Here is an 18,140-nt window from a genome sequence, read left to right as displayed (position 1 = left end):
TTACGATGTCAGAACTGTGTATCTCTACTTAAGGCTGCAAGCAGAAGAAAAACACCTTATGTAATTTGTGTGTCTCTGTGTGATTAGGGCACACATGGCTATGATAAAGCAGCTCTGTTCCCACAAACCCAATCCATTCATGTGTATGTATTACCACGGCAACAAGGCTCATCTTATCTGCGATGCTTACATGCCACGAGACACCAACAAAAAAATCAGCTGATAGTAAAAAACAGCGCTTGGTGTAATCACATAAAAGTTTCAGAAGATAATGTACAGACACACCTCCGACTGCAGGCACAGTCAGTATTTTTAGAAAAGGGTTGCACTTGGGGCAAAACTGCATTATTTACAACTCATGTCATTTCACGCCTTGGAGGCATAAATGTGACCTGTGACTGTGGGCTTCAAGTAGCGGACTCTCTTGTGGCTGCAAATTCATTACAGTACACCTTGTTAGTTTTCAAAGATATCAGGAAACACCTGAGTTCTCTGGTGTGGATAAAATATCATGCAGTTCTCCTTGAAGACGATTGGGTTTTTGAGTAAGATGCTGCATCCTAAAACTGGATGAATTATAACTGAATATGCATCTGTATCAATTTGTCTTCACTATGTAGAGACAGCTTTAAGGGGAGGCTTACTAAAATTAGATCAATGGCAGCACGATCGGGATTCAAAGTGTGCACCCACACCTGCACAGAGTGACGCAGAGGAGCCACGTGGTTTGATGCTGGTGATGCTGTTCTCAGCTTCACAGAAACTGCCACCTCAGAAGCCACACAGGGAGCAGCCATATTGGATCTCGGCTCTGGTGTCACCTGACTTCCCTGCTACTTTGCAAGGGTCATCAATCTCATGCTGTCAAGGTGTGATTTTGCCACACAGGAGATGCACATTTTTTTTTTTACGATGGAGGCTTATGGAATAGCTATTGTGCACAAACAACACACCCACATTATTTGACTTCTAGGAAGGGAGAATACTGAATAAATGCTGATATCTGCTGCAAATACAGTGTACAAATGAAAGAAAAGTTGGAGCAGAGATCAGATAAGATAAGAAAGCCAGAATTACTTATTTTTAAGTATCAAAGGTTAAAAAGAATAAACATCACGTCGCACTTGTGCCAGTGTTATAGCCTCAGTAAGTTATATTGAACAGTAAGCTGAGGATATGATCATCCTGCTACAACAGCAGAGTTAAGAGGGAGGAATAGACTTCATCCTGTCAGCTCCTCTGGGGATTAGCTTTGCTATTGTCTGCCTCTCTGTCTATCCACATACAGAGACACATACAAACGCACACATGCACACGTGTTGTGTGTGCACATGCAAACTTGTAAACACAGACACATACACGACAGGCATGCGCGCACGTAAACACAGACAATACACACAAATAAAAATATATACTAGAACAATGCAATAAATCAATCTCTCACACACTTGCTCACTTAATCTGATTTGCTGCATCCCCATATCTACTCTCAGTGGAAAGGGAAAAACTCAGCAGAAAGTAAAGCAAACTAACACACTGACAGATAATGAATGTCAGACAACGCACAATTAATAACCAAAAAATGACCAGTGTACTTGAGTACTGCATGCTGTGACACCGCATATCCCATTCATTTATGTCCTTCCCAAACCAACCATATCTATAAGCTCTATAAACTTGAATTCCAACTCTCCAAAGATAAAACTTACGGGGTCATGAGTCAGAAGGAGAAGATGCATGTCAGGCATTTTTACAGTAACAGTTAAGTGCCTCGGGCTCACACTGTTCTGCTGTGTCATGCCAAGTCGCCAGGTCACCTCTAAAACCGCTGCAAACCAAGGTGGAGCAGTGTGAGTGAGTAAGCATTTTACACCTACCTTGCAGCTTCTGCATCACGTTGGTGATATCCCGAGTACAGCGTCCGTAGTGCCGCGGTGATGCCATGCCGCTGTCCTGAGGTCACCAAAGTCACGTCCCAACTCCTGAGCGTCACCCTGGCAGCGCTCTCATGCTCTGATCAGGACTCAGATTGGGTTGCAGTAGTTTGGTGTCCTCACACTGTGACTGCAGAGTACCAAGACTGAATCATGCCCATGTTGCTGTGTTCCTCTTCTCAAGTCATCCCTGTTGCAGTAGCAGTCTGCAATCCTCAGACTCACCGAGGCTCCTCCCCTGACGATGATGTAAGCGCATACTGTATGTGTATGAAAGCACGCATGTGTATGTGTATTGAACATCCCAGAGGTCCCCTCCCTCGCCTGAGCCTTTTACTTCTGCAGACAGGACAGCTTCCTAGTCTGCGTGCACTGCCACCTGCTGTCCAATCAAAAGGGTTGTCTCTTCCGTCTCAGTGAGACATCAGGACCAATAATGTGCCAGGTATCTTCTGCTGGTGCCACCGTAAGAGGTGCGTGTGTCACATTTGTGAATGTGGGAGAGAGAGTGTTCGTCATCAAGAGAGTAAGTGAGAGAGAGACCAAATGAGGGAAGAAGAGAGGACAGAATTAGCTGCAGCAACAACACACCGCTTATGTGATGTGAATTTCTAATAAGGCAGTATCTTTTCTACACATACAGGGGAAAATCCACCCTAAAACAGGATTTACATTATAATGTCCCTGTGATTTTAAACAGCAAACATCCACAAACACACATTTAACTGTTAAATCAGAGCATCACTGCTGATGGTCAAGTGACACTTTCTAGTGACTCGTCTTAATACCTTTATGATTTGTTAATTGCTGTATAAATGACATTTCAGTAGTGTTTCAGTTATTTTGTCATTCATGGACACTGAAAGTTATCTTTATTGAATTATCAATTTATTGAGATTTAAAAAAAACTATGATAACTTGATGAATCACTTATTTTTATTCTTTCTTCTGGTGTCACAAAAAATCTGTCCTCACCAACAAGCCACTGAGTTGTATTACTGCAGCCAGGCGGCTATTCATAGAATAATAGTAATAGTAATAGTAGTAGTAATAATAGTAATTAAAATAAATATTGTACAACATATTTTAATACCAGTCTATATGTGTGCATAAGTATGTATATGTATGCATATATTTTCCTTGTTGGATACTCACTGGGCTTATTATATATTTTAAAGACATGTTTCTTTCTTACACTTTTTTGTGTTTTGTTATTACAGTTTCCTTTTTATTAGAATTTGATGTTTATGAATCCTGTAATGACACAATTAATGTACAGAACTAATGACAATCAAGTATTACAATATGAAGTAAAAAAGAGTTTTATCTGAGTGTAGTCACCATGGCTGTTGTTACAGAGTCCTGTGTGTTGCTCTATTATTCACTGCCTTTTGAGCACCTCCAGGATTTATCTCATGACATCATCACTATAGTCTGCATCTCTGCTGCTCAGGTTAAAGGGGGATTTGCTTCATTTCACAAATCAAGTCTTGTATTATATCTTAGAAATGACAAATTGGGATTTTAAACCTGGTGGATTTCTCCTTAAAAATGATTTCTCGCAATACATTCAAATTTTGCAGCTAGAAACAAAAGAGTAATCATACAGACAATCAATAATCAAAACGCGCCACGCCAATAAAACATATGTCTAAAACTCTACATCCAAGATACAGCTACACCACAGCAGATCAATGCCACTCTTTAAAATGCAGGAGGGAGGTGTGATGAACCACTCGGCTCTGAGCACTTATCGCGAGGTGTAATCCCATTAGACAAGTCCTTTCATCATCATCTCAGGAGAGCTCTTAGAGGAGCTGAGAGGGGAGCTATGCTGCTCTGGACACACTGTCATTCAATAAAGAGAAGAGACAGAGGGGTGGGCATGTAAAATTGAAAGTTGATAAATTATCATTGATTGCAGATCCTCAGCTCAATTCTGTGTACAACACTGAATGCAAAGATGTAACTCACATTGAATTCAGTCAGTTGTGAGTACATTTTTGTGCCATCTGCATCTAAGTTTAATTTATGGATTGGCTTCATGTTAGTAAGATGGTGGCAGCTGGAGCAGGTGAATGAGGGTAATTTTATGGATCTGGATCTGTGGGACAACAGGAACAACTCTCTAAAATCTATTTCTATTCAATTCAGATTTCTAGTTTTTTGTATTGTCTATGCACCCTACTGAAGCTCTGCTCTGTGCTGTTTGTCAGCAGTGACTGAGTAAACATGTTGTTTACTAGGGGAAAAAACCCTCAGCTAGCCAAAATTGGGTGGAGGAGGGGTAATGATTGAGATTTTAGGAATTGTTGAACATGAAAACCTCTCATACCCAAAAGCAAACTAACTACTGTGATAATAGGGTGTTACTGGCAAAGCCCTCCACAAAATAACTTTTATACCCAAGTGTCTTCATATTGTTGAAAAAAATGACAGGTTATGGCCAATAATTTATGCCATAATGACAACAAAAATAAATATATACCATCCAAATAAAATCAAACAGGCTTGCCTAATCACAACTGTCAAAGCCAAGGGCAAAGGCAATTACCTTGGTAGTTTAAAATCAGCATTTCATCCTCATAAATGTACATATGAATCAAACCATTCTGTGGTTAAGTTGTTTGACTTGCCAGAGCGATGAAAGATTGCGGGATTTAGTTGGATTGGCCGGCTCCTCTGCAGCAGGGAAGGACTGCTGATTCCTACATTTTTACGCAGGCTCGGCTCGGGGTGACCTCTATCGTCCAGAGCCCCTTCAGGACCAAACACATTCAGCAGAGGAGAGAAGAGCCTTTGCTGCAGCAGAGGGGAGCAGAGAGCAGAGACAATGCACAGGGGTCAATAGGAAATCTTCCTAGAGTTGCCCAAACCCTTCCCCTTCAGGATCTGTTTTCTTATCTAATCATTGCACAGGCAGAGAGCTGGGACCAAAACTGCCAGTGTGGTAATCTCTCTGATGCACAGTCAGCAGTTTTTCTAAAATCTCATTAGAAAGTTTGCTGTCAACCTGCATGTCAAAATCAACATAATGCCAAAGAGAGAAATAGTGGTCTGCAACTCTATTTTATGGACTGCTCCTGTCTAAAGAACCATTTATTATAATGCTGACTCTGATTTTTCCTTAAGCAGAGAGAACAAATCCTTCTACTTACAAATTATGTCAAATAAATTATACTGGTGTTTGTAGCCCAATATATACCAAGGTTGTAAGGCATAAAGAAGATGTAGAATTTAACTCACTACCATTTTCCATGGCTTTCTATGGGGGAAAAGGCCACAGGTTTTCACAACTCTTACAAACACTATACACCAAACCTTGTGTCACTGCAAACCATAAATATACATACTTTGAGCTGATATCAAAACTGTGGGATGCATTTGCTGCTAAAAATATACTGATGGATGATATAGCGTATAAGTGTAATATGATATAAAGATCAGTACAGTATATGAAGCCCAGCAAACACATGCATTACATATTAAGAGAAGCAGAGAGCATGTTAAATTTGAGACGTCACCTTAGCTCAAACATGATTTCTGTGGGAATCTAGACCTTGATTAGTCAAACTTGATGTTTTCTTTCATTTGAACTGTCTGAAACATGCTAGTCCACATGTTTAATGAAAAGGTTGGGAGTAGACCTACACATGATGTGCTATGAAGTTATGGTGGAGTATTACTCCATCTACTGGTCAAAGAGGGAAGAGAAGGAACACAGAGCAGAGACTGACACTCCCTGATGGTTGGCGTTATTTTTCTAACAACACTGCCTCTCTAAATCCAAACATTACAGATCAGAGTGGGATTTATTTATTTACAGAGAAAAACAAAGCATGACATATCTTCCTTCCTGTAAAATCCTAGTTTATACAGTGCTGTCCCATCAATAGAAAAAGCTACAGCTCAGGAGTCTTACAAGTTACTGATTCATTAAAGACAGACACGAACTGCTCACTTTTCTGTATGATTTTTATGACATGACAATAATACAGTATATCCTTCATTGCTGCCTACATTGTTGAAGTCCTTACAGAGAGATAAATTCCTTATTAAGATACTAACGACTATACAATAACCTCCCATGGCTCTGCCCAATGACATTTTGACAAAGCCATGAACTTAAACTATAAAGAATTTCTCCTCCACCTATGAACAGCACAGCCTGTTACCCTCAAATTACACTAAAACAGGACACAATGGCACACTATTTCACAGAATGTTATGTGTGTTTGCTGGTTATTTTGGACAGGTTTTACAGCAGAGCCAACAATTAAAGGAAGTTCAAGCTTTGGTCGGGCCACTCTCTCTCTCTCCCCCTCTCTTTGCCAGTGAGACAGCTGAAAGTAGTCAACATCTTAATATAAAACACTCACAAAGAGTTTGACTGAACATCACATATTTTTTGTATTACTAGATGGGATTCATAGGTTGACTTGAGGTTGTAATTAAGGTGAAGGATGGTTTTTGATAAACTTTTGGGACTAAAATCCAAAGATGATGGGGCAAATGGACTGGTTTACATTAGATACATACCAATAAGACCACTTGCATCCTTCCCTCTGACTGTACTGATGACCTTGTAGATCTGGCTTGGAGTGGATTAAAACAATGCTGAGTGTGGGATCAAGAAAGAGTAATATGAGGAGCTTTATTTTCATTCACTGCATCCTAATTTGTCATGGCTAGAAAAAAAAGAATATCTCAAAGTAGAAAATGTTGGTGCATTTGAAAGAGTGTCTGTGCTGGTTTTCTATCTTATCGTGTTTTTACTGGATTGCTCCAATTGAGAAAGGACCAGACGTCCAACACAGGCACTGCTGACCTGGCAGACACTATGGAAAGACTGAGCTTACTAACAAAGATGCTGCAACTCAGAACAGGCAGATGTCTACACACTCACTCAAAAATGCTCTAGAGTAGCGAGATTATTTTGCATCATTACAACTGAGTATTAAAAGCACTTACAGCATTGCCACCATCAATTGTAGCTGTGGTTTTGCCTTCAACACCCGTTTCAGACCCAGGACTGCTGGTGCAGCTAATGGCAAAACTGTCGCCTGTGGTCTCTGTGGTGGAAGGAAGAAATATGAGAGACATAAAACAGAATATTTATCATTTTTGAAAGGAACAAAAATACTGGTGAGTGTGGTGGACCTTCCTATGGTAAAATCAGAAGAACTGACTCTTAAGGCGCTGGAGTGATACTGTTTTACATTAATCAACCTGAAGGAAATGATGGGAAAGGAAGTGATCACAGCAACACCCCGTCTCCCCACCTCCAGGATCTCTGTCCTGGATAGATAAGCCACTCCTGTTGCTAATTTCAAGCAGAAAAGCAGGAAATGTGACAGTGTAGTTTTCCGCTTCCATAAACAAGACAGCTGCCAGAGTTAGCCGCCAGTCCTGTGTGTGCCTCTGGGCTGAGTCTCCCTCTGAGGGAGACAGACTGACAGAGAAAGTGAGCAAGGGACAAAAAAGAGGGAGAAAGTGAGAGAACAGGAAAGAGGGGAGGCAGAAAGACAGGAAAACCCATCAGAAAAAAAGAAAGAACTGACACAAGAAGAGGAGAAAGGAGAAGAAGAGGGAGTAAAATACAGACTGAGTTGCGTCTCTCTCCTTCTCCTCCAACAGAAGAGATAAAGTCATGGCCGAGAACAACACAAATCTTTTTCTGGAAATACTTCAGTCTTTCGATGCTGGTGAGTTTTTTTCTATTTTCCCTTTTCTTCTAGCTATCTAGCTAGTCTTTTTTTATGTGGTCTCTCTGATTGGCACCACTGTTCTCTCAGGAATTTAAGCTTTAATCACCCCTGGAATAGATACAGTATGTCAGCCTGGTTCCTTTTGAAGATTACTTTAGCAAACAAATTAGAATATTCAAAGAAACATTTTTCGGTTTCTAGGAACACTCAGTCCAAATCTATAAGACACTGTCGTGTTTTCTTAGTGTTTCTCTTTCCTCAATTTTCCCAAATGTCATTTCCAGATGACTTTTGACCAGTGTCTGCTTTCCCCTTTCCTAAAGTCATAGAAAAAGCTGCTGTGGAAATATGGGTTGGTAGCAAAATAGGTTCAGTCTTTTTAACGCTTAACTGTATTGAAAGGAAATTGATTTGTTTTCCCTGGCAGGGAGCCAGCAGGATTTGTCTTAGCCGCTGCATTCTCTCTCTTCTCTCAAGCACGCTTATGTTGGCAATACTGCTTCCAAGGCCAGGGGCAACAAGCAAAAAGTCAGTGCCTTTTTTGTGGAGAAGAAAAGCAATCAGTTTGTTGTCTCCAAAGGACTTGCTCTGGTAAACATGAAAGACGAAAGCCTGTTATTATTTTGTCAAGATACACCATCTTGTAAGACACAGCTGGCAATCCTCCATTTGTTACAAACAGATGTTTTTTGTAATGTTGGTAAGGCCATAGATTCTAATTAAAATTCCTTCCATTCCCAGGGGATGATAAAAAAAAAGACTGCTATTAAGGATAAAGTGCAGTTAAATGTATTGCATGTACCTAACTATTTTTAAACTCTTGTCCCTCAGAATAATCCTGAGGAGTAAAAAAGTTAATGGGGTGGAAGAGATAAATGGCAAATCATGTAGAAATCAGAATTTGGAGGCTGTTTGAGAAGTAAATACCGCAGCAGCCCATAAAATAGTCCTTTTTGATATATTTTTCTCTTCACAGTCCCTCTGATCATAGCTTTCTGTGTGTCCATGGCTGTGGGCTTGGTCTTGGGGGCCCTGGTTTACGTGATCCTGACCTGGATGTCCCGACGCAGAGCAGGCTCTGCCAGCATCACCCGCCGCCCGCCTCGCCAATCGCGCGCCTCTGCCCGAAACCGCCCAGGCTTTAACCGCAACAGCAGCTACGACCGGCGGAGCAACAACAGTTTGGTCAGCGCTGCTTTCAGCTTCCACCGCCAGACCTCCTCCCCAGATCACCTCGACCCGCTCGGGCACAAATCCAGCTTCAGGGCCTCCACCTTCCACCCTCTTCTCCAGTGCAGTCAAATCGCAAGGGAGGCAGAGGAGGGAAGCCAGACCACGCTGCCTCGCACCCCGACTCTGACCACAACAGCCGGGTCAGCTCAAACTGCAGCTCAGCCAGCTGCTACCCCTCCCAGACCTGAGTCATTTTGGGGGAACAACGGCCTGAGGGGTCTTCACGCTACACAGACCCCACCTCCAGCTTATGAGAGCATTATCAGAGCTTACCAGGAAACATGCACCTGAGAGGAATCGGAGCAGCATACCAACACTAACTGAATGAGCCCAGAGTTGTAAATGGATTTACAAATGATATTGGACTAAAGCTGTATTGATTTATATGACCAGGTGGAGTTGGGTGGAGTGAACAAGGAAGTCAAGGTCAACTGTGCGTCCTGCTCGACACAGCAACACTCTGAATCAGTTCTGTATGTCTTTTGGTTAGTTAATATATATCTGGTGTTGACAAAAGCATACTTGCCTTTCATCGTTCATTGCTGACGTAAAATATTTAAAAAACATAATTTGACACTTTTAATAATGTGGAAATGGCTCGTTTATGTAAGAACAGAAATTATTCCTTTTAAAAAATTAGCAGCCTGTATTTAATGATGATTGACACTAATGTATGCTTGCACAGAATCTTTGTTTAGTTTAGACAAGGCAAAAATCTACAAATACATACTGCTGAGTGGGCATTTATCATACAAGGCAAAACTCCTGCTTTTGCCCTGCTGATCATCTAACAACTATGCAAAAGCGAGAAGGATTGTGTGAGTGTACCCCAAAGGAAGACGAGTGTTAGTGTGTTAACCTGTAATTAATATACTGTGGAGGCGTCACTGACGTAGCTATGCAAAACCTAGTGGAGACAGCTTTAAACACATTTGATGTTTTAATTGCTGCCTCACACATGTTTTTTACAGAGCTGTGGTGTGTGTGTGTGTGTGTGTGTGTGTGTGTGTGTGTGTGGTGTGTGTGTGTGTGTGTGTGTGGCATTCAAAGTAATTTAGTGTCCGTGTGTTTGCATGTACAGTATGTGTGAGCACGAGAGAGACACAGAAAAGAGGGCATTAAATGCAAGAAGTTTTTGTATGTTATGTATGTTTGAATGTAATTTACTGAACTCTGCTCATAAGTTAATGCAATAAAAGCAAGAATCAAACACATGGCAACTGAGTTTTCCATACAGAGTTTGTAGAGTGTTTGGTTGTATAAACAAAGCAGTGTCCTGATCTTGCATAAAGCAACACATGGACATAATAACATGAGCACCTGCTGTAAAATCCAACAAATTAATATTGTAGTCATCCAAATAAATACTACCTTAGAGAAGTTTCATATTTTTTGGCAAATGTTGATCAGATTTTTGAGACTGTGATGCCATGTAAGAGTGTATATAATAAGGGATATATCTTACAAAATAAACACCCAACTGACTGTAATCTAATACACTCCCACAAACTGCAGCCTCACATCAATCAGTCATTACCACCTGCATCAACATGTCCTTCTGTAAACACAATAACTTTCATAACAGTTTCTCTTTATTGCCTGGTTGTTGCATTATACTACTTATATACTACAGGGTTGTATACATTTGTAGGATTTTGTCCACGCCCTTTATGCACTTATGATTTTTTATGTCCAGTCTAACCGCTGTTTCCTGACAGGGGAAATGGTACACTGCAGTAAAGTCTGGGAGGTGAAGGACACTGGTGTCCACAGAGCCATGGAGCTTCACCGGACCGCAAATATTTTATTACAACTACAGTTAACATAAAACGTGTTCCGAATTGCACACAATGAACAGCATGTGTCGTGTATCCTTTTGATAATAATTTTAAATACTTTTGTTAATAGCTTTTTCCCTATTCGCGTTAGGTGTGGTGGATGACGTATTATTTGTGAGACAAGTTTACGTTGTGTTGTGTGTGTGAACACCGGGCGCAGCAGCGGTGAGAAATACTAACGGCACTCTTAGTAAACCTTGTCAGTCATTAAATAAGGTAATGTCACTATTCAACAATGAAAATAAACTCGGCAGCAAAGGGCTAAGTTAATCAGTCTGCTCGGTAGCTTACAGTTAGTGCACTCTGAAAGCGACACATTAGCCAAAAGCTAAATCTTAAGCAAGTTAGTGTTAAGGTTTATTTACCTCTGAGCTTAACATAAATGTTTGTGTAGGGGGTGTCACAGGGCTGCTTTAGTTTAACATACATTGGGGTTATACTGACTGACAATGACAACCGGCTCAGTTATTCCGAGTTAACGGCAGCAAAGCTAGCTAACATTAGCTAAAGGACTTATGGGAGGTGATGCCTGTCATCAGACAGTAGGTTATAATCGGCGTTAATTATTTGTCACAAGTTGTTTAAATGTTGGTATTGTGATCTTGTTTGATCGTTGGAGTCTTGTCGTGCCAGTGCAGTTTTACACTCGGTAACTTTTATGCGATTTCCATTGAATTAGCTTTGACAAACGTGGTACTGACCACACGATATACAACTGAGTTCCTGGTGTTATATATACAGAGGTTGGGATAATTCTGGGTTTCTTTTGTGGTGTGATTAACGTAACCTGGCCTCATCATACCGGGGGGACGCAGACGGAGGATGTCTGCTGCAGCTCTACGTTTGATCCGCTGCCGGAGACTGAGCACAGCTGGTCCGCCTGGGGTGAAGAGAGTGCTTCAGTGGAAAGATCTAAGTGAGTTACTGGACCTAAATTTGTCAACAGTCTCATAGACCTAATTACTCTAAATGCGTGGATTAAACCTGGATGCTTTTGTGTAAACTGTTGGTTAATACAGATTCCTTTCTGCTGAAATGTAGGGAAATTTGCTAAAGTAACTGGCGCAGTTATCTTGGGGTAAGTTTACAGTATTTACATGCAGATCTAGATATTTTAATGCCTGACTTCTAAACAGCCAAGACTTATCTGTGTACACCATGAATGTGCCTGAGCTTGTCCACTATCTCTCTGCAGGAGCTGTATTTTTATTACATACGAGGTTGTCGCCTTGGACAAGGCTGTGACCATTGACACTAGTGCAATTTTCCAGGAGAAGTACAAGTCTTACATTTATCTGAGAGCTAAGCCCTCAGATGAAAAGGAGAACCTTACTGCAGGTAATGATTGTCAGTCATTGAGACTTTGAGTGGGATGTGTGTCCCTCCTAAAACACCCTACAAAACTTTTGAGAACAGGAGCATTTCTTTTTAGTTTAGATGTGTTGTTTTTTGACACTGCCCTACTTCCCCAGAGTGGATGGATGACATCTGGCAAATATGCTGAGTAGCTTCATTTATTTCTTGTACGTGCACAGAGCCAGAGTGAGTTTGTCATCTCCAGGTGCCCAGTGACATCTGCAATCGTTATTTCCTGTCCTATCGTTCCTTCCTTCCCCTCTCTACTATCTTTCCTGCCTGAATATGTGGGTCAGTCTGTTGAGTGATCTCACTTCCACCAGCCAAGGTTCACTTATTTCATGGAACCTTTGCTGAGATACCAGCTAGCAACCATTACTACAGTAATAGTTTGTTATCTTGGTAGCATACTGATTCCTGATAATACTGATTTTATACATGGTCATGGTAATTATTTTTCCATTGTGTGTGTGTGCGTCTCTCAGGGCTTACACACAAAGCAAGGAGGGAACTTCACAAAGCAGCACGGAGGTTTCTGGAAATATCCTCCAGGCTTCTGCTCCAATCACTAGATGGTAAGATCAGTTTGTCTTTGTACCAGTTCACCAGGAAATCACACTGAGTTCACAGTGTGAAACAACTGTACTTCCCCCATTGTTTCTTGAATTAGAAAAGCAGAAGTTGATAAGTTAATTTTCAGAAAACTAAGGTTGTGGAGTGAAGATGAAGACTAGAACAGGAAACACCTGACTTGCACATGCATATCCTGTTTTTGAATGTCACATAGTTTGTGCATTAATGTGCATGTTGTGCAACTGACTGTAATATACACAACTCTGATTGTTTTGTTCCTCCTATATTAACTCTATATTAATCACATACTCCCAAAATTATATCCCAGTGAGATCTCTAATAAACTGACTTTTGGCTTTTTAAAAATGAGCAGCTGCCAAACAGATGACGCAAGGTTTGCAACCACAAGGTTTGTAACTCCCTAGCTGTGGTAATAGTCTGAAGGTGGTGTTGTAGATTTTGATAGTTAGTCATTGTAGACTGATATATTGATTATTATTTCAGAGCACTCTTAGGCATCCTTGTGCACACTTTTCCTCTTTGTTCTCTGAATTTTCAGCCAATTAATTTGTTCTGTATCTGTATGTTTTAGAGCACTTTAGCCACGTAGATGCAGACCCACATGAAGTGGCATTATGGGTCCTGCTGAAGAGGACACAGTCAGCCGATAAAGACGTCAGACTGCAGGCTGTACAGGAGCTTGCAGATAACCACCACTGGCATGGTAAAGTATGCAAAAATCATTGTATGTCATGTTAGGTTTATATAGAACAAGGAAAATATGGCAGGGATTAAGTTACACCTGTTGTCAATACTGCAGACTACCAGTACCAGACAGCAGCCCAGGTTATAGACCAGAAAACTGCGGTGGGCCTAGCCCGGACTCCTCAGGTAGACTTTGCGATTCTTCCTACCCCCACCTGCGCTACCTGGTCTGGAAGATGTATGTATCTCAGTGAAAAAGACTAAATGCCTATTGATCCTTTGCCTCAGCTTTACCTCATACATATACTGTGTGAGGTATATGACATGGTAACTAAGTTGTGTTTACATCTTATTCACAGGGTGCGTCAGCAGAGGATGGACTGAGGCAGCTGCTGGCGTCTCTGCCTCTGTCTGAGGTCGACAAATGTGTTCAGTACTTCACTTCACTGGCCCTCAGAGAGAGCACTCAGTCCATGGCAGCACAGCGGGTAATCATATTGGATGGATGCAAAAAGTTTGAAAACTTAAACCTCTAAATGCTATGCACTAACACCTGTACTCTCCCATTTTGCAGGGTGGTCTTTGGTGCTTTGGTGGCACTGGGCTGCCTTACGCTCAAAGCCTCACCTCTGTTCCCTCAGAGAAGGTGGAATCTTTCTGTCTACAGGCACTAGTTCAGCACTCAAAGGTAATGATGGCCATTGTGCATCTAAACATGATTTGGTCTGGACAACTGATCATAATCATTATAGTTCAGTGTATTCTACAGCACATTGTGTTCCTCTCCCGCCAACAATTTAAAAGTAATTCATGTAAAAGCTAATTCAAACACAAAACACTTTGTTTTAGTTTAGTTAATTCATGGCTGGAGTTGCTCTTGTCTGCTTACAAGTGTAGTATACTAATGTAGAGAATGTGATTGACATTTATGGTAACGTGACTAAGTTTTGAACTTACTGAAACACGTTTCTCTTGTCTGCAGGTCCAGAGCCACTGTGACCACATAGTTTCCAACGGGGGCCTACAGCTCCTCCAGAGGGTTTATCAGCTCCGCAGAGACTCCCTTAAGATACAGAGGAACATTGTTCGTATCATAGGAAACTTGGCGCTTAATGAGAGTGTTCACCAGGCCATAGCCCAGTCTGGTGAGTCTGTAACTTGTCAGATTATTGCATAGGGGATTCTGCTCATGTGCAGTCTTGATTGGGTGTACAGAGGATGTTATTTGCTCATAGTATTCTTACATGTTAACACTTGTTTGTGTGTTAGTTTTTCTGTGTCAGTTGTAACAACAGATTATAATGGATCCAATCTTTTTTCCCCATTTCCTTCTTACCTGTATAACACCTTCAGGCTGGGTATCTGTCCTGGCCGAGATGATGCAGTCTCCTCATGTCATGCAGGCGTCTCATGCAGCTCGCGCTCTGGCCAACCTGGATAGGGAGATCGGTGAAAGAGAAATACCAAGATGGCGTCTACATCCTCCATCCACAAACACGTGGCAAGTAGGAAAACCATCGATTCTTATTGTCACATAACTTTTAAAATTTGTTTCATTTTATTTTACTTTTAAACCAACACTTATCTTTGACCACATGTTAATTTCCAGCCAGCCGATCAAAGCAGATGTACTGTTCATCCATGGGATTCTAGGGGCAGCTTTTAAGACGTGGAGGCAGAAGGACCGCACAGAGGAAGAGGAGGCAACAGAAAGCAGGGATGACTACACAGAGTGCTGGCCAAAGGTATGAAATTCACCTAATTCCTCTAATCACTGTGTAATATAATGGATCACCATAAAGTGTAAAATGTAGTAAACTATGGATTGGTCTTTCTGGCTGTAGGGGAGACTCAATATATTGTGTTTGGCTGCTTAATAAGTGTGACGATCTCATGCAGATTTTATTTAATCTTGAGGAAAACGAATCATCTCTCACTGTTATTCTTCTTCGTGTTGTGTCCTGTTTCATTGACAGTCATGGTTGGCTGCTGACTGTCCCAACCTGAGAGTACTGTCAGTGGAGTATGACAGTCACCTCAGTGACTGGATGGCCAAGTGTCCTGCCGAGAATCAGAGGTGAAGAATCTGTAGTTTGTTTTTTTTTTTAAATGTGAAATGAAATATTTTGAAACATTTATCACGTTTTATTTCACTGAGGATGATTTTGGATACATCAAAATCAATACGATCGCTTCACATGTGGAGATAACATAATTTTCCTGTACTTGCATGGCCCTACATTCCCAAATGTTCCACTATTTACTATACACGATTCCAACAGGCTATCAATGAGCAAACTGTCGATACATTTTTTGCTTTCGTCTCTTCAGGACGTCTTTGGCCTACAGAAGTCGAGAGCTGCTGAAGAAGTTAAAGCTGGCTGGGGTTGGAGAGAGGCCTGTGGTCTGGGTAGCCCACAGTATGGGAGGTATTTTGTCAGACTTTTCCTTCCACAAGCATCTCAGACTTTTACTCACATCCCTTGAACACAACATTAAAAACAAGTGGCTTGGTCTTACTTAACACCTGCACCTACATGTGATTGTATATGTCTGATTCAAAAGTTCTCTGTCTGTCTGTATCATCGTCTTGTTATTGATTTTTTTTCTCTGTCAGGATTACTTGTGAAGAAAATGCTGCTGGATGCTGCAGAGGACCCAGATATGCACAGGCTGTTAAAAAACACCAAGGGCATTATGTTCTATAGTGTTCCTCACCATGGCACTTTTATGGCCGAGTACTCGGTCAATGTCAGATATCTCCTCTTTCCCTCTATAGAAGTAAGGGAGCTTTGTAAAGGTAAGTGATTAAATTTAAATCTGATGTCTGAGACTGCTTGTGTTTCCTAGAACTTGTTCAAGATCTAGTGTGAGTTGTTGTCCATGTGTTTTAAGACTCACCAGCACTGCGTAACCTGAATGAGAACTTCCTGAACATGGCAAAAGAAAAGGAATTCAAGGTCCTGAGCTTTGCAGAGACGCTGCCAACAAACATTGGTCCCATGATCAAGATACTGGTGGTGCCAACACAATCAGCAAGTACGTAACACTACTGCAAGTAGAACATAAGACCCATCCATCTGTGATCTAAAGCTGTATGTCTGCAATGTTGCTCTTACTTTGAGGTTGCTCTGATTTGGTTTCAGATCTTGGCATCGGGGAGCTCATCGAGGTGGATGTAGATCATCTCAACATCTGTAAGCCGGAGAAGAAGGACTCATTCCTGTACAGACGCAGCCTCCAGTTCATCCAGGAAGCGCTGCAGAGCTACATCAGCCACTAACTGAAATACATGAACACAAACAAACTGATAAAACCCTACTATATACTTGAAATGGGGGAGAGCACTGTCACTCATCCACACTCGAACCAAATGGAAACATAACTGCCTCTCCTTGTTGCACACTTTCATGAACACCTACTAACTTGATCATAGTATAATTAGGGAGATTAAACCAATTACACATTGATCTGTGAAGAGTTGTCAGTTGCGATGATATTTTGTTTACCCTGTCATCCTCCTAGGTTTGGTCTCTCACTAGTCAATGAATTTTACAGATTGTTTGGATTTTTAAGACCATAATTAATATGTTTACAAGTTCAGATGATGAAAATGTATTTTAGCTTTTATTTTTCTGGCATTTTTTTTCCATTTCATCTCAACTTCAGCAGTAAACTTAGCTTATGGTGCACAATGCTCATAGTGCTATTTAGTTAAAAATGCACTGACATATTGATGCCTACTCTTGCACCTTACATTTTTGACCAGAGCTATAGTTTAAGATTTTATTTTTATATTTATATTTTACATATATATACTACAGTATGACAGTCATTGTGTGCCAAAACCTATTCCTTCCTGAGCCTTACCTCAAATGGACTCGTATTAAATTAGTTAAGATTGCTTTATTTATTTGTATGGGACTAATCAAGCAATTGGTTTTCAATCTCCATGTGTTTGTAGTCCAGACTGCCACTAGCAATGCTGACAATGAATAAATGTTGGAGGCTTTATTTGACACACCATGTTGCACTGCTTTCATTTTCTGAACACAGTACATTCTTCTAAAGTTAAGCAACATGACCACATAAACTGTAAGACAATATTAATCTGTCTGCTGTTAAGAGACGTTGCTCTACCCTGGTATATGTCTTTAATAACTCTGGGTGTGTGGAACTATTGTGGTAAATGTAAGTTGTTGAGCAGCCCTGCTTCATAATAATAATACATAGTTATAATACATGCATCACCATTTGTCCAATTCACTGGACTGGCCAAAAATAAACATTTCCAACTGGTTTTGTCATCTATCCACAGCGTCACAATAGATGTTCAAGACCTTTGTTACATCATTTTTAATACCAATATAAAGATAGAGAATTACATATATGTTGATAGGTGATTTTATCCAAATTACCACCATTACGTGTGTCAAGAAAACAATCCCCACACCATTACACCACCACCAACAGCCTGGACTGTTGACACACAGCAGGTTGGGTCTATGAATTCATGCAGCTGACACCAAATTCTGACCCTAGCATCTGTGTGCCTCTACATGGAGATCCACCAGACCAGGCTATGTTTTTCCAGTCTTAAAACTGTTCAGTTTTACATGAGCTTGTGCCCACTTGCAACCTCAGATTTTGTTCTTGGCTGTCAGGGCTGAACATGTTGTTCATTCTAAGATGCTTTACTGCTCACCACAGTTGTAAAGAGTGGTTATCTGAGTTACCGGAGCCTTTCTGTCAGTTCCAACAAGGCGTCTCCGTCCATAGGACAGCTGCTCACT

The 18,140-nt window shown here is 41.0% G+C and overlaps 2 protein-coding genes and 2 long non-coding RNA genes across 4 annotated transcripts; 2 read left to right on the top strand and 2 right to left on the bottom strand.

Annotated features, from left to right (window-relative positions):
* Window positions 1-2,925: 2,925 nt before the first annotated feature.
* LOC127142658 (uncharacterized) lies at window positions 2,926-14,773 on the bottom strand. Its single transcript, XR_007813616.1, has 5 exons — window positions 14,684-14,773; window positions 14,305-14,410; window positions 6,906-7,006; window positions 6,474-6,551; window positions 2,926-4,736 (listed from the first exon to the last, which is right to left on the bottom strand). It is a non-coding gene; the product is annotated as an uncharacterized LOC127142658 (long non-coding RNA).
* Window positions 7,267-10,085, top strand: myct1a (myc target 1a). The gene is made up of 2 exons (XM_018672606.2): window positions 7,267-7,639; window positions 8,619-10,085. The coding sequence occupies exons 1-2, from the start codon at window positions 7,585-7,587 to the stop codon at window positions 9,164-9,166; spliced, it is 603 nt and encodes a 200-aa protein (XP_018528122.1). The 5' UTR covers window positions 7,267-7,584; the 3' UTR covers window positions 9,167-10,085.
* On the top strand, window positions 10,812-17,366 carry serac1 (serine active site containing 1). The gene is given in 18 exon segments (XM_051071854.1): window positions 10,812-11,629; window positions 11,755-11,791; window positions 11,909-12,051; window positions 12,555-12,644; window positions 13,235-13,366; window positions 13,463-13,539; window positions 13,541-13,585; window positions 13,707-13,835; window positions 13,922-14,035; window positions 14,330-14,492; window positions 14,701-14,792; window positions 14,794-14,852; window positions 14,957-15,092; window positions 15,324-15,424; window positions 15,679-15,776; window positions 15,965-16,147; window positions 16,243-16,386; window positions 16,494-17,366. Coding segments are annotated over 18 exon segments (1,974 nt in total). The 5' UTR covers window positions 10,812-11,535; the 3' UTR covers window positions 16,631-17,366.
* On the bottom strand, window positions 14,887-16,556 carry LOC108880893 (uncharacterized). Its single transcript, XR_001960550.2, has 3 exons — window positions 16,467-16,556; window positions 15,285-15,408; window positions 14,887-15,006 (listed from the first exon to the last, which is right to left on the bottom strand). It is a non-coding gene; the product is annotated as an uncharacterized LOC108880893 (long non-coding RNA).
* Window positions 17,367-18,140: the final 774 nt, after the last annotated feature.

The sequence above is a fragment of the Lates calcarifer genome, linkage group LG7_1, assembly GCF_001640805.2.
Source record: "Lates calcarifer isolate ASB-BC8 linkage group LG7_1, TLL_Latcal_v3, whole genome shotgun sequence".
Classification (NCBI taxonomy): domain Eukaryota; kingdom Metazoa; phylum Chordata; class Actinopteri; family Centropomidae; genus Lates; species Lates calcarifer.
The sequence above is the reverse complement of the archived record's forward strand: the minus strand, read 5'-3'. Positions and strand labels throughout refer to the sequence as shown.

Bases quoted from the DNA above. Each gene is read 5' to 3' on its own strand.
- myct1a (XM_018672606.2), top strand. From the start codon at position 7,585: ATGGCCGAGAACAACACAAATCTTTTTCTGGAAATACTTCAGTCTTTC. The intron at 7,640-8,618 runs GTGAGTTTTTTT...TTCTCTTCACAG, and splicing joins ACTTCAGTCTTTCGATGCTG to TCCCTCTGATCATAGCTTTC.